At 38.1% G+C, this 16,704-nt stretch overlaps 1 protein-coding gene and 1 long non-coding RNA gene across 7 annotated transcripts in view; one reads left to right on the plus strand and one right to left on the minus strand.

Moving 5' to 3' along the window:
• scfd1 (sec1 family domain containing 1) overlaps positions 1-14,764 on the plus strand; it is a 163,998-nt gene extending 149,234 nt beyond the window's left edge. For all 3 annotated transcript variants that reach the window (XM_069916714.1, XM_069916716.1, XM_069916715.1), the window contains exons 23-25: positions 9,354-9,419; positions 13,189-13,257; positions 14,499-14,764. In XM_069916714.1, the coding sequence (XP_069772815.1) occupies positions 9,354-9,419; positions 13,189-13,257; positions 14,499-14,525 (162 nt within the window). In that variant the 3' untranslated portion in view covers positions 14,526-14,764. The remainder of the gene's footprint in view (positions 1-9,353; positions 9,420-13,188; positions 13,258-14,498) is intronic.
• LOC138753561 (uncharacterized) overlaps positions 1-16,704 on the minus strand; it is a 35,354-nt gene that overhangs the window by 3,631 nt on the left and 15,019 nt on the right. For 2 of the 4 annotated variants that reach the window (XR_011351253.1, XR_011351254.1), the window contains exon 4: positions 15,507-15,694. The exons of the other annotated variants lie outside the window; for them this stretch is intronic. This is a non-coding gene — a long non-coding RNA (uncharacterized lncRNA). The remainder of the gene's footprint in view (positions 1-15,506; positions 15,695-16,704) is intronic. 4 annotated transcript variants of the gene reach the window in all.

Consider the following 16,704-nt stretch of genomic DNA (forward strand, 5'->3'; position numbering starts at 1 on the left):
TGTGATGGGACAAGATAAACTAAACCCCTGAAGAAATGGGTTCAGAGCACCAACCAGGCATTAATTCCTTGCTCTATTATGCCTAAGCAATTTTGACAAGTTGCCAACAGCAAAAATGTTAATATTATTCAAATAGATATAAAATTTAAAAAATACATCTGTAACATGATTGATAGTACTTGGAAACTTGCGTGGAGCACAAACACGCTTGTATTAGCTTACAACTAACGACTGGTATCTACAATAGTCTTCAAATAAATTGGAGGTAAGGTGGGAAAACAAGGTTTATAGCAGGACTGATGGGGGCGGAGCCAAGAGGAGGGAACCAAGCCAAGAGGAGGGAACCGAGCCAAGAGGAGGGAACCGAGCCAAGAGGAGGGAACCGAGCCAAGAGGAGGGAACCGAGCCAAGAGGAGGGAACCGAGCCAAGAGGAGGGGACCGGTTGACTAATCTACCCATAGACAGTGAATTTCAGTTCACTGTATTCACCCCTTCCTTCAGAAGAGAACCTGCGAGTGAAAACAGAGACCACCTTCAGCAACACGAGCTTTTTACAATGATTTTCAAGTTGAGTCTGTCTGAGGGCATGGTTATTCTGGTTGAGTGCCTTAGAACTTTGCTCTTCCAGGACTTCCTGTGCCTCCTGTGAGTCTTGGATGCTGGGACTCAAAAGGGGACTTGGGATTTCAGGATCTGATGGTTGTGTGGTTGGAACCATGTTGTCCAGAACCCTGCACGGGGAATTTGGAGGTTCTCGGTCCTCGGAACGGATTGGTAGCTTGTGATATGCAGCTTTCAGGTCAATGGTCAATAGACCCAGTACTGCGCAATTTCATTCACTATGTCTGAGATTCAGGGGAGGGGGTATGCATCCAGGAGTGTGAAGCAATTAATAGTTTGGCTGTAGTCAATCACTAGCTTGGCTTTTTCTCCCCCTCTCATGACTACCACTTGGGCTCTCCATGAGCGGTTGTTAGGTTCAATTAATTTTTTTCTTTAAGCAGCCGCTGCGTTTCGGCTCTATTAAATTCTTGGTCCCCTGCACAGTTTCGCCTGCTCTTTGTGGATATCGGCTTGTTGTTGGGGGTTAAGTTCTGAAATGGGGTGGGGGGAGGGTTAAATATTCAGCGTGGAGAGACTACATATAGGTCTGGCATTTGGGAACTTCCGTTCCGCACCGTGATTGGGGTGAATGGCTCTGAGTACTCAATGGTCACGCTTTTCAGGCAACACAGGAAGTCTAGGCCACACAGAAGCACACAAATCCTCCAATACATACAATTGGAACTTACAACCCTGTTTTACAGTTAAGTGTACTGTACAATACCCATGAATAGTCACCGAATACAATTGCGACACTAGATAAATACGGTAATCCATTGGGTAAGCCTTTAAGTTGTACTGCCGAGCAGTCGCAGAGTTTATAGATCTCTCAGTTGAGCCAGTGTCTATTAACCAATCTGTCAGATGGCTGTTTACTCTCACCTACATCATCGAGTTATTCATCTGGTAGGGTTTATCCTGGTCAAGGGCAACTGATGCTAACGCTCCGGAAGCTGGATTGCTCTCCCTGTCGACGTCATCTTGATCTGAGGGCCAGGAAGATGGCCACCGTTCCTGTCATTGCTTCACTTCTGGTAGCGGTTCCCGCCATGAGGCGCAGTGAACAGCATGGAGAGGCAGGGACAGGGCGTACCATGGTTTGGGGGTTTCTCACACAGTCGCCTTCCTGGGATTCCCCTTGGCCCGACAGATTTTCGCACAGTGTCCCTTCTTACTGCATCCTGAACATTCAGTATCCTTCGCAGGGCATCTGGCACAGGGGTGTTTGGCCTGTCCACAAAAGTAGCATCCCTGGTTGTGTGTGGCTGCGATAGTCGGTACGGGTCAGCTGAGCTCTGCTGGCCTGGTCTTCTGATAAGACGCCACTTTCAGTCGAGAGGTCATCCACTCCTGGTTGGGCCTGTTCAAGAGATTCCGCCAGATCAAGGGTGCTGGCAAGGTCCTTCTTCCCCAACTCTAGCAGTCCCTGCCTCACGTACCTCGATCTCACTCCTGCCTTGAGTGTATCCCGAACTTGCTCTTCTTCTCCCACCCGGGCTGAGACCATCTTGTAGTGGCACTTTCTCGTCAGCATCCATAGTTCCAGAACATAGTTGTCCAGTGATTCACCTGGTCGTTGCCAACGTTGAGAGAGTCGGCATATCCCTTGGGACCGACTTGAGAGAGGAAGGCCAATCTCCAGAGGCTGTCGGAGTGGAAGACTTCCTGGGTGGCCGTTAGATAAGACTGGAAGCACTCCAACCAGCAGGTGAATTCTTCTGGGGACCTGGAGGGTTGACCTGGAGCATGCCTGGCTTCAATAGGGCTTTCCAGACATAAGCAAATAAAATTGTAACGTGATTTATAGTCCTTGGAGACTTGTGTGGAGCACAAACAGGCTTTTATTAGCTGACAATTAACGGCTGGTATCTACAATGGTCTTCAGGTAAATTGGAGGCAAGGTAGGAAAACAGGATTTATATTGGGACTGATGGGGGTGAAGCCAAGCGGAGGGGCCGGTCATCTAATCTACCCATAGACAGTGAATTCCAGTTCACTGCAACATCAAAGTAAAAATAAATATTCTGAACTGCTAAGTAAGTAAATACATTAACATGAAGTTAAATAGGTCAAAACTGCTTTCCTCCACAGCATCCGGGACTCTGTTCAAATGAGTGAGGTTTCTGATCCCACCCCTCCATCATAAATGTGTTAGCAGAATGTGAAATAATTCTGCTCCCTTCGATATGTCACTCAATTAAAAAGAGACAATAAATACAAGAAAAGATCAGTAATAAATATTCACAGTTATCCTAGTGCAAAAAAAGTGACGACAATAGTGCAGTGTAATCCTATGTAGTGTTGGAGCAGTCCCTGATTACTGTTGGAAAGAAACAGTTCTTGAACCTGAGGATGCTGGTCTTCAAGCTTCTGTACCTTCACCCGAAGTTGACAGTGAGAAGAGGTTGTGACTAGGGTGATGAGACTCCTTCGTGATGTTGGCTGCCTTCCTGAGGCTAGCACCTCACGTAGTTGTATTCAGTGGATAGATCGGAGCCTGTGATAGGTTTAGATATGTTTGTTATCTTCTAGAGCCATCTGCATTCCTGGGAAATTAAATTCCCAAACCAGGCTGTGATGCAACCTGTCAATATACTTTGCACAGTGCACCTGTAGAAGTTTGATAGAGCATCTTTTAAAAAGTAGAGCTGTGGTGAGCTTTCTTCATGATGTGCTGGATCTAGGAGAGGTCTTCTGACATATGGGCTCCCAGGAATTTAAAAGTTCTGACTATTTCCACAATCTTCCCAACAATGTGGACAGGTATGTGATCCCTCAGTCTCCCCTTGCTAAAAATCAACAATAATCTCCTTGGTCTTGCTGATGTTGAGAGCAAGATTGCTGTTCTGGCGCTGCCCAAGCAGATCCTCGATCTCAATTCTGTACTCTGACTCATTATTTACAGTTACTCAGTGAATGTTATGCACATTTGGATATTGGAGGAACCTGGAGCACATAGGATAAATGTGCCTCCAAGTTGTCGATATGAAACGCGAATGTGGGTTTTAATGTAGTTGAAGTTTGACTGTAGGCTTAAAAAATGAATATTATCAAAATAGTTACACAGGGGTATTGTCCCAAAGGTGAACGCTTCAGTACATCAACAATCCTTCTGAATTTTTCACAAATTGATGCTTAAGCACATTAATTTCCTATTTTGTTTTGAATTCTAATATCTGTAGAATTGTTGAGCCTTCTGTAATGTTTTTCTGAACCTGGTTCTTATCAAATTCCATCCCCAATATTGTTTATCTCCTTCTTTCTAATGATTAATTTGATTGCATTACACAACTTTTTAAATTTTAGTGCACAGAATAAAGCAGGTTCATAGAATGAAATAATACATAGCTTGTAATATTTTCTTTGTAAGGATATGTGTGAGAAGCATAAGACCTGTAAGGAGCTTTCAACGTTAAAATGTAATTCACTATTTGAATCATCTCAAGCCAAAGCTATCAGAGGTGAATGAATGGATTGTTACAGATATTTTTGAAGGAGGAGATAAATTCAGAAAGACTTCCAGAATCAGTTTGAAGTTTTGCAAGGCCAGCAAGGGACAATTGGAGAAATTTCTTCCAGATGTGGTGTACATTTTTGTGGTTACAATAAAGAGATCAAAGTTTGCACAAACAGTATTTCCAACTGTTACAAAATTATGTTAGTGATGAAAATCTCACACTCGAGCCTCAATTCTAAGACAGAATGCTGCAGTTTTGCATTGATCAGGAGAAGGAGGGACTGTGTTAAATCAATGAAAGATTCATGGCTGGGGGAGTTGATCATTTCTTTGCTAATCATAATTGTATTTTGGCTTATCCTTGATTTAATATCAAATATGCAAGATAACTGTTTAAATAGACAGTAGAGGGAAACAATCAAGATTTGGAGCAGGAGATGGCGATGATGCATATGGACTATATGATATACCAAGGAAAAAAACAGATGGACTATATGATATACCAAGGAAAAAACAGATGGACTATATGATATACCAAGGAAAAAAACAGATGGACTATATGATATACCAAGGAAAAAACAGATGGACTATATGATATACCAAGGAAAAAAACAGATGGACTATATGATATACCAAGGAAAAAAACAGATGGACTATATGATATACCAAGGAAAAAACAGATGGGCTATATGATATACCAAGGAAAAAACAGATGGACTATATGATATACCAAGGAAAAAACAGATGGACTATATGATATACCAAGGAAAAAACAGATGGGCTATATGATATACCAAGGAAAAAACAGATGGACTATATGATATACCAAGGAAAAAACAGATGGGCTATATGATATACCAAGGAAAAAACAGATGGACTATATGATATACCAAGGAAAAAACAGATGGACTATATGATATACCAAGGAAAAAACAGATGGGCTATATGATATACCAAGGAAAAAACAGATGGACTATATGATATACCAAGGAAAAAACAGATGGGCTATATGATATACCAAGGAAAAAACAGATGGACTATATGATATACCAAGGAAAAAACAGATGGGCTATATGATATACCAAGGAAAAAACAGATGGGCTATATGATATACCAAGGAAAAAACAGATGGACTATATGATATACCAAGGAAAAAACAGATGGACTATATGATATACCAAGGAAAAAACAGATGGAATATATGATATACCAAGGAAAAAACAGATGAAGAGGAATGGGTTAAAAAATTAATATCTGAGAACTTAGAAAGGAACATAGTTGGAGGATCGGGCAATTGTTGGAGATAATGAAGCTGGATTGGAATTTTTGGAAGTGACTGTTTCAAAATAGCAGGGGTCCACAATACAGTTTATCACTCTCAAGGCATTTAAAACAAAAGCTAATTAATGGAAATTAATTATGTTAGGAAAAAGCAGGCTTATGTTTTCATCCATTTGTTGTGTTATACCAAGCACAGGGAGAAGGGTTATTCTGAGAGCAGTTATCACTAACATTCATATAGCCATGTATAGATCAAATTTGCAGAGCACAGAGTTACAATCAAAAGAAAGATCAATTAGTATCAACCAAAGGCAACGAGATAGCACTGTGTGGAGTTCATTCAGGAGCCTGTCGACTGTGGGGAAGAAACTGTCTTTAGCCTGTTATTGCCTGCTTTTGCCTATTTAAGCCTTCTTCCCAATGGGAAGAAAGAAATGGGAGTATGTATAAAGTGTGATTGGTCCTTTGATATCTTGGGGGAGATGTAGATAGAGTCCATGGAGGAGAGGAAAGTTTGTGTAATGTTCTGAGCTGCATTGACTACCTTCTGTAGCACCATGCAACCTTGAGCGGAGCAGCTCTCATACATATGATACATCCAGTAAGTATGCTTTCTCTGGTGCACCTTTAGAACAATGGCTGAACTTCCTTTGTCTTGTAAGTAAAAGGCATTGGTGCACTTTCTTGACTGTCATATCAACATGCTTGGCCCAAGACAGGTCATTGGAAATGTTTTTTCCTGATGACTTGAAGCTGTTTTCTTTCCATTTCAGTGTCATTGATGTGTGTGGATTCTATCCTCTTTCCTGAAGTCAGCAATCATCTACTTTGTCTTATTGACATTGAGAGAGAGCTTGTTATCTTGGCTCCATGCCACTAGACTTTTAATCTCTTTCCTATATTCTGTCTCTTTGTTTAAAAATGTAGAAAACTAGTACATTATAACTAGATTCCATTCATTCAAAAATTGTCAAGAAACCAATCTTACACCTTTTTCCAGGCTACTAAATTTGCATTTTATTCCCTCACTATCAAAGATAATCCAATATTTTTGATTAGTATTTAACAATATACAGTGTTTTACATTGTGTACTTATTTTTGATGCCTATTTCAAAAAGAGCTTTTGCAATGAATTTGAGATTTAAAAAAATACTTTAAGTAGCTTTATGTAGCCAAGGAGATAAAACTGCTGGTCTGGTATTACTTACTAGAAAGATCTTTACATCCATTGTCTCTAATCTGGGATTATTAATTAATATGGAGATTAATTTGTTTTCTGTGTTAAATTTGAATTAGTTTGAATGCAGCTTTCTTTGTTACCTTTATTCACAATACATCATTAAACCACAAGGTTAAAGAAATATCTGATTAAGATATCAAATGATAGTCCTATCAGTCTTCTGTTTTATTTTCAAGGATTTATCAATCATTAAAGTTGACATCAAAATTCCCAAGTTGTCCAGTGGATAAAAGCATTATTTGCCTGAGTACAAGATGAGTCTCCCAAGTTCAAATTTCTTTGTTGGGTTCAATGACCTCTGTGAGAAGTTTAAATATTTTGCCATTGGCCTTAACATCTTTGACTAAGGAAGGCAACAAATCAGTATGGTTGTAGCTGTTGGTGACAGTTCATTTAATCTGTAGTATTACGAGCCCAGAGGACCCCAAAACCCAGCAGCAATAGATATTCACCAAGATAAAAGTTGCTTTTAATTACCTTTAAACATGAAAATAGAATCAAACTTTAACTTTATCTCTATTGACTTACTTAACCTAACTTAACCCCCTTCTAATTCTAAGCGGACGTGTATGTAATGTGTGTGCAAGTTCAGAAAAGTTTTTTGGTTCACAGTCCAATCTCACTTCTCATTCCTCTAAGTTCACTGGTTGCAGGCAATTCTTTTACTGTGCACAGAATTAAACATTTATAAAGTTCACCAGGCTTTGATGATTGAAAGGTAAATGGTTACCACTCAGGAAGGTTCTTGTCGGTTTTCAGAGAGAGATTTGTTGTTCCTTGTTAATCAACCACTTCAGTCTCTTGCTGATGAAACATGCTTCTTCAGGGTTCTCCAGATGATGACCTCTTTCTTCCAGGTCACCACAGAGCTTTTTGTTTCACTTATTCCAAGTGAAACATTAGACACCCAGTCCTCTCCTCTTGCATGAACCACAAGGGCTTTGACCAGGCTGTCTTACAAAATGGGGCATTCTACAAGCTTGTGAGCTTGTCCTGTTCCAGTCCCAGCTACTGGCTGTAACATCTCTGTTTCTCTCTCTCTCTCTCTCTCTCTGAGAGAAAGCCTGTTTGACTCTTTCTCTGCTTGCAAAACCACATGATCCTCTCAGAACAGCAAGTTCTCTTCCAGACAGCAGCGGCTCTGACATGCTCTTTCATCGGTTGCCTTTTGTAAACAACAATCCATTAGTGAAGTCTCTTTAGCACTGTTCAAAGATCTTACAAAAGCTCTGGAGCCAATACGTCTACCACGGGGCAGAGCTCCAGTATTTTAAATAAGATCTGTTTTAAAGTGTTTGTATGTGACCTACTCTAACAAGCCTTTCCAAATTTATCTCCAAAAAACATATCTATATATCTGTCACAGTAGCAAAATTTCTATACTTAATGTTAGATGAAAAACTGATCTACATTCATTCCATGGACACATTGCCCGTCAGCATTCCCTATTTAATGGAATTACACCCAAGTGTTAGCATTTAAAGGACGTAAATAATTGGAAGGAATAACATTATGTAGGAGGAACTTTAATAAAAATTTGGGGAAATAAGAGTGGCACATTGATTTATCTATTTGACAACATTAACAAAACTTTCATCCTTAAACACATTCCATGCTGACTCCAATTGTTAAAACTAGGAACTTGGGTACTAATAAATTCAGTTTGGAAGATTACAATCTGCTTTTCATTCAGAATGCTACAGTAATCTTTAAGAACAGTAATTCTTATGAAGGTATGAATGATTGAATTTTATCTTCATGACTAAAGTTGTGTATTATTGTTGCAAATTGTGTTGCTCTCAAATTTTTTTCACATTTTATATTTAAGCAATAATTGGAATTAATTGTATGAGTTTAATATAAAAACATATAGTCCTTGAAATATTCTTGCCATATCTGTGGGATGAGAAGAGATTTGTTGTTCCTTGTTAATCAGGTTGAAAAGTTACCATAGAACCATGAGAAGTGCAAGAGGCACTACAGAGGGTGCACAAGGCAAGAGAGACAGATGGAAACTCTGTCAGAGAGCAGAGGAGAACGTCAGGTTAGTTTTTCCTGGAATAGAAAGAAACAGCAGTGAATCCAAAAAAATAATTTTCACTTAAAAGCTGCAGATGCTGGAAACCTAAAACAAAACAGAAGTATTCAGCCGGTCAGGCCACATCATGGGAAGAGAAACAGAGTCAATATTTCAGGTTAAAGTCTCTTGATCAGAACAGCCTTGTCTCTCTTGCCTTGTTCATCCTCTGTGATGTGTCTTTCCCTTCTTGTCTGATAAATGTGTCAGCTTGTCTCTTTGTTCACCTTGATCCTCACATAGCTTTTAGCAATCGGTATAAACTTTATGTCAGGCAAAAGAGACTAGCATTTACAGGTGCTCCTCTAATTACAATGGTCCAACGATTTTTTTTTTCAAAGTTACGATGGTTCAAATCCATACTTTCAATTTCAAATTCCGATTTGTTCCCATTCTTGCAACATGTGATATGATGCTTTGTTTAGCATCCCCACCATTCTCACCATCCAACAATTAATTTTAGTTCAATGCTTCAAACGTTCTTCATGCCCAGTGTGCTTTCACTTGTGTATGTTGATAGATTTTTCAGTGTGGAATAAAGGAATTCAAAATTTAATTATAAAAAATGGTAGGTGCGGTATTCTTTATTGACTTATGGTGGTTTTGCTGGAATGTACCCTATCATAAGTTGAGGAAAACTTGTAAATATTCTGTCATGATCCAAAATTGAGTTTGAATATGTTTATTTTCTAGGCCATTGTCTTTGTTGTTGGTGGTGGAAATTATATTGAGTATCAAAACCTTGTTGACTACACAAAGGTAAGATAATATTTTATATTGGATAAGCATAAAATACTTAAAGATCTATTGTGAGTGAAGGGTTAGTACAGATAATCCTCAGGAGAAGCAATGGACATTGAAAATTCTACTCAAACAGAAGAATAAATTACAAACTGCATATTCATTATTTCCCCCAATGTAGATTAGCTCCGTCTACAAGTGCACTGTGCAGGCTACTCTGACAATGGTTCGTTCCCAAGTTGGAAAACCATACCATGGGGTGGGAGAATGGCACTTCCAAGATGCACCCTATTTCAAGTTGAAATGCATTGACTTTCCTTTATCATCATTGAGCCTTAGATCAATGACATTGTGGGTCAACCATCACGGACAAGCAGTTGGAAATCAAGAAAGTGGTTCATCACTCTCTTCTCAAGAGCATTAAGGAATGGACAATAAATTCTGAACTAGCCAACAATTCTCTGAACCTAAAAAAAATTAAACATAATATTAAAAGTTAGCTCTGATTATGTATTTTGTTTTGAATTATGAGTTCTGGACAAGCAGACAGAGGCAAGAATTGTAACCAATGTCTAAAATAGTCAACTGGTAAAGAATACATAGCTATCAAAGGCTTAGTTAAGTTGTGTTTAATTTTAGTTTGGAGATACAGCGTGCAAGACACGAGGCTGCACAATCCAAAAACACCCATGTGACCAGTTAACTTGCTAACCCCTTAAATATCTGTAATGTGGGAGGAAACCAGAGCACCCAGAAGAAACCCACGCAGACGTGGGGAGAACATATAACTCCTTTCAGACAGCACCGGATTTGAATCTGGGTTGTTGGCGCTGTAATAGCTGTGTGCTAACCACTACTCTCACCGTGCTGCCTTGCTAGATTGACTAAAATTCCAAAAGACCACATTCCCAGAAAATGCTGGAAAGATTTACCAGTTCATGCACTGTTTATGGTGAGAATGAATTAAACAGCATTTAAGGAATAGATCTCCAAAAATTTAAAATATAAATAAAAATGACCATCAATCACAGCAAAGTGAAATTTTAAGGTTTTATCTATGAACAACATGTAGCTTACCCTGAGGTTTTAGTACATTAGAAATATATTAAAAAACTGTTCGTCATGGAACTGATATTCTTCGTATAAATATTCCAGGAATGTCCAAATTACACTGTCTATTGAAGTATAAAACATTTGTATTGCAATTTAGGTTAATTATATTGCCAAAAACAAGCCAATTAAAGATTGACATATATTAGCTTAATCTGAATCATTAATCAATTAAAATAAACACTTTAAAGATTTGTTCATTTATTCCTTTCTCTCGATAATGTTGTTGTCTTTCTTCTGCAAGGTGCTAATTAATAGTGTTATTGACATAAGATGAATAAGTTTGTGGAGAATCATAGAATCAAACTTACAACTTGGTGCATGGTTTTCTGAGAGCTTGAGATTCATCCTGTAGTTATAGATTGAATAAACATTTGTTTTTCTTCGTATAGCATGATTTTGATTTTTTTTCGTATCCTGTGCCACAAAATTGTATCTCGCAGCACAGAAACAATGTGCTCACATGGAAGTGGTCTAGGATGAATCAAGGGCTAATAAGATATGAAGAGGGCTTTTTCAGAACTGATCTATTTAAAGATGGATGGGCAAGATTGTATCTTAAAAGTTTTAAGCCACAGCAAACATATTCACCAGCTTCACTTGAGTGACGATTACAGAACAAGAGTAGATCAATGCAAAATTAACTAACCTCAGTCATTTAATATTTCAAGATTATTTTCCTTTTATTATAATAGATAAAGCAAAAGTCATTAAATGCTTATTTAAATATGATTCTAAACCTCCATAAAAATATTTAAGGACATAAGTTAAGGTTATAAGTATCAGTTGATCTAAACAATCATGGAAAGCAATGTTGAAATCCACTCTTTAATGTTACAATCATGTCCTGAGGAAGAATGAGGAACGCAAATTAAAAAATATATACATGTAATCACAAGAGATCAAATGGAATAATTTAAAAAAAAATTCCAAATACAAAATAGGTAAAACGTGTGAAGAGTTAAACATAAATAAGAAAACCTTGGTTAGGCCGCACTTGAAGTATTATGCACATTACTGGTTCAGTAGCAGTTTTGGAAAGGGTACAGAAGAAAATGCTGTCTAGATTAGACTGCAGTGAGAAGTTGAACAAACTTGGTTTATTTTCTCTGAAGTATTGGATGTTGAGGTGAGATTTTATAGAAGTGCATTGGGTTCTGAGAGGCATGGGCAGCATACACAGTATTTGTCCCAGGTAAAAATATCATATGAGAGGACATGCATTTGAAGTGAAGGGGCATAAGTTTACAAGTGATGTCTGGGTCATTTTATTTTTGCACAAAGAGCAGTAGTTGCCTGGAATGGGTTACAGGAGTAGTGGTGGAAGCAGATATGACACGTAAATATGGAGAATAGAGAGAGGTGTGTCATGTGCAAGCGGGAGAGTTCTTATTTAATTTGAGCATAATCTTTGGTTAGATAGTGGGGGGTTGGGAGGTTGAAGGGCCTGTTCCTGTCTTGTGCTGTTGTAATCTCCTCAGACCTGCCCTGATGTTCGGAATGATCATGCTTTATCTGCCCTAGGCTTCATCGCCTTCTGTGCCAGTAAGCTCAAGCCCTCAATTCTCTGATCTTTCAAAAGCTTGCTCTTTAAATAACTCCAATGATCTACCTGGGTTAGAGATTTCCAGATATTTACCACCTTTGTGAGAAGTTCCTACACAAACATCTCAGTTTTAAATTACTGCACCTTGTTCACAATCCCAAAAGACTTTTGTGTTTTAAAAAGATAACAACCCCTCTCCCCCCCCCCACTACATTTTTCTACATTCCAAAGAATATTTGGTGCCCTGATGGCCAGCATGCTGCTGTTGGGCCGAAAGGCCTATTCCATGCTACCTAAACTCAAATATGGATCTGATTTATTTAGACATTTGTGATAGGACGACCCTCTCCTTAAAAAAAAGCAAGATGAGAAGAATTTAAGCAGTTAAGCTTATATTCAAATTCAGATTTAAAATCTGTTTCAATATTACTGTGGAAAATAAATATGACATTGGAGTTTATCTGTAGGAAAGTGTTTATCAATGTATTTCTCATTATTATTGTCATCCTTAGTTAGTTATGATGAGGTCATATGCTGACAAGCCCATCCCCACAACATTTAAACTCTGTGTAAAAGTGGGACATAGGAATATTGAATAGAAGATCTGGAGTTCAGGGATCGTTTGAAGATACCTGGTTCTGGTAATGTAAACAAGACTGTTGTGAAATCTGTCAACAATGAGATAATGGTAATGGGCTCTGATACAACAATGATTTCCTGAGCTGTGCTTCCCATTGCTACATTCCCACTAATATCTCTCATAAACTCAGTACCCATTTACCAAGTCCAATCCTTCATTGTTTATCTCAGTATCAACATACAGTATAGGATCTTTAGGGAAATGTGATCTCTTTATTAAGTTGTGTGCTTTACACATCAGAAAAAAGCAACTAATTACGCATAGATGCACAAAAAAGTTTTGAATGGCAGCATTGATCTGCAAGATGTGAAGAATTTCTTAATACGTGTCAGATCAATGAAATTCAAAGGGCATTCGTGACATAAAACACATCTAGTGTTTGTACAACAATGTTAACTGATTTTGTTTATTGGTTCTCAGCCATGACCTCATTTCGGATGTAGTTCTCCGCTTTATACTCTGGAATAAACTAGTTTTTTTTATTTATTCAGAATAAACCAGGTAAACATGTATTATATGGCTGCAGTGAGATCTTCAATGCTGGTCAGTTCCTGAAGCAGGTACTGTGTCTTTATTTGAAGCATTGTGTGATTCTCATTAAAAGAGTAGCAATTATGTGGTTGATGTAAACATTTCTCATTCTGAAGCAAAGATTCCAGTCTATGAATTATGCTTTCATAGTTAGACATGGTGACATGAACTGCACTTGAAGTTGATTAATTCTGGTTAATGAACCTGGTAAAATTTTCAACTAGTGTGCTATTATTGATGGTTAGTAGAAAGTTGGAATTCTCTTATTACAACTAATTAATCCTTCCTTGGAACTTACACAGATTTTATTTTGTCAGCCCAAACTTGATATGGTTTATCATAATTCAGCAATGTCTGAATCAAGAGAATTAACTCCATATCTTATTATGAAATGAAATTCTTCAGCCCAGAGATGAATGGGTCAAAATTATGTCACTGAACAAGTCCCTCGCACTGTTCAGGGCCCCAAATACTGGTGCACTACAAGCAGATCAACTTCCATTGTCAGAAGTTATTCCTGCCATTGGAGGCTTTTGCCAGTGATCTTCATTTTGTCCATTTTTTTGCACTATTGGATCACGTGCTACCTTGATGTCCAGTGTTCTTTCACTGCAAATATTGCCTGGTATGCAGAAAGAAAAGATTTAAGGGTAATCCCAAAATCTTCTTGAGAGAGCATAACATCCTCACTGACTCATGGGAATATTTGGCCAGAATACCACTCAAAATGAAGAGAGAAAATGTCAAATCAATTTGTCTGTGCAACCAGTGTCAGCATTTCCTGCTCAATCTATGGCAGAATCTACAGGTCCCACGTTGGCCACTTGGGGAGCTCTCAGAACAGGAAAATCCCTTGATTCCCAAGAAGAGGAGTTGACTTCTTCAGCAATGAAGCTGAGTGGTTTACCAAGATCCATGGCCTTTACTCTGCCTTGTTGATGACATATGAAGCAAACTGAATTGCCTGGACACCGTGCATAAGATATCCTTGGAAATAGGCTGTTTGCATTCAAATTGCTCACATGTATTCCAAGTCATGATGGAGGATGAGGTCATCCATAGATTGGATGTCCAATTATTCAGAATTTATGTTGTGTCTATTAATTGTGGGCTGCTAATTCTTCTTTTCAACTTTTTTTGGTGTTCTACAAGCATAATCTTTCATTCGGCTTAGAGTTGGTTATTCATTGCTAGGTGTGCCTTGGAGATGCTCCTACCAGGACAGTCTACTTTCAATATTCTAACTTAATATCTTTCTTCTTTTCTTCAGCTATCACAACTTGGATCTCAGAGTTAAGACACACCATTGTTTCTCCATATGCATCTTCATTGAAAGGTGGGAGAATGCAGAAGGCAAATTTTAATAAAGCAATGTCACGTCACACTTTATTTACATTATTTCTTATGCTTCTTGATAATCCTGTAATTCCACTTATTTGATCATTCTTTATGCATTTGAATGTGATGTCATTTTTATTATCAACTGTATATCATGTAACTGTGCAAATAATTGAAATAAATTTGAAAATCAAAATATTTAGCGTCAGTAATTGCCATAAATATGATTTGTGTCTGCTGTTTTAATTTGTGTTTTATCACCATTTAGAATGCATACTTTAAAAAATAAATACAGACTATAGGATGATATTGGGAGGGGTTCTTGCCTTGAGTATTTCACTTCCTAGTTTAAAAAAATATCATACTCTTAATGGCTTTCTCAATTGAAAAAGGCTGAACCTGAAAGGATCTTACTTGATTGTGGATCAAGATTTACCTTGCTATTTTTTCATCCACTAGATGGCAATTGCTTTCTCAAGAAGTAAAATACGTAATGCTGGAAAATCAGGCAATTTGGAACATAGATTCTGCACATCATGTCCTGGATACTATATACTAAGTTTTGAAATTGCCCAGGACCCAGGGAATCACCAAGTATTTTAATCTTTTTCTCTTAGTCTGTTTTGATCCATTTAATGAGCTCTTCTTGGTGGAAAAATTGGATACTGCTTCTCCACTTTAATGAGTTTTATACAGCTCATTGTGATGTTTTCACTCAGACTGCCTGAAATTTCCATTGATTTAAATATTTATTTATAAAATAGTCAAATTGTTGAAATAGCATTTATTTTAAAAAAAAATTGTTGGGTAAAATCAGCTGATCCAACAGCTCTGCTCATTTTTAGTCATGTTATTTTCATTGAATTTATTATTTTACAAAATCACATTCATTACCAAAAAGAGCCTTGTATTTCATTTATGGGTCATGGGCAGTACCTACCCTTAAATGGTGTTGAGAAGCCGGTGTTGAGTCACCTTCTCGAACTGCTGCTTTAATTCCTTTTGTGAAGGTGCTTTAGTTGGGATGTCTGGAATTTTGATCCAATACCAAACAATTAATGCTGATTATATTTACAAGTGATGGTGTGTGATTTGGAGGAGGTGGACTTCCCATTCATCCTTATTGTCCTGAGTGACAGAGGATTTAGGAAGTATAATTAAGGAAGCTTTAAGAAATTGCAGCCATTAATATTTTGGTGCAAAACTGTACCCATCCATATAGTTTATTATGACACAGGATATATTTGCCTGACACCCACACACAACACCTGGTTTGCCTACTCCTCCCCCAACTGCTTCGTCCACCCATTATCCTTACCTGGTTCCACGTTACCTTCCTTATCATATTCTGCATCTGCCTCTTCATGTTTTCATTTATCATCCTCCACCTCTGTCTCTACATATGGATCCATCTGCCCAATTTTTCTCTTTCCTTATCTATCCCCACCTATTCACTGTCATTGACTCCTAATTCACCCCTCCCCCACCAAGGGCCATCTGCTTATCTTCCTCCATTCCTGGTTCCATTATCGTTTTACAGCCCTTGATCCGCCCCTCCCTCTCACTTTATTATACAGTAAAACTCCAGTTATCAAGCAACTGGCAAAAAAAATGACATGCTCGTCATTTGTTTGCCAATCATGCAACATGCAATTTCAAGCAACCAGAAAAATCACTTATCTGGTATCTACCAATCCCCATCGATGCCAGATACTGGGGGTTTGCTCTCTTCACTATGCACTCAATTCTGATGCAGGGTCTCAACCCAAAACGTTAATTATTCCTTTGCCTCCACAGATGCTGCCAGGCTCACTGAATTCATACTGCTGATTTTTGCTAAAGGTTTATGGTATTGGATAGGATGTCAATTAAGTGGTCTGCTTTATTTTGGCTGGTGTCAAACTTCAATGCTGTTGAATCATCCATACTTCTGCCTTTGCAATGCAAATTTCTGTATCCCCTGTCCTTGCTGACTTGTATGCTCTCTTTTAAAGCAATTTCTTGATTTATTTTTATTCTAATTTTTTAATCCTCCACAGTCTCCTAGTCTTCATTCTGCTTAAATTATAATATCTCCAACCTCCTGATTGTCTCCAGTTTTGGCATCTTGCTAATTCCCAACTTTAATCTCTGCACCA

The sequence above is a fragment of the Narcine bancroftii genome, chromosome 2, assembly GCF_036971445.1.
Source record: "Narcine bancroftii isolate sNarBan1 chromosome 2, sNarBan1.hap1, whole genome shotgun sequence".
Lineage (NCBI taxonomy): Eukaryota > Metazoa > Chordata > Chondrichthyes > Torpediniformes > Narcinidae > Narcine > Narcine bancroftii.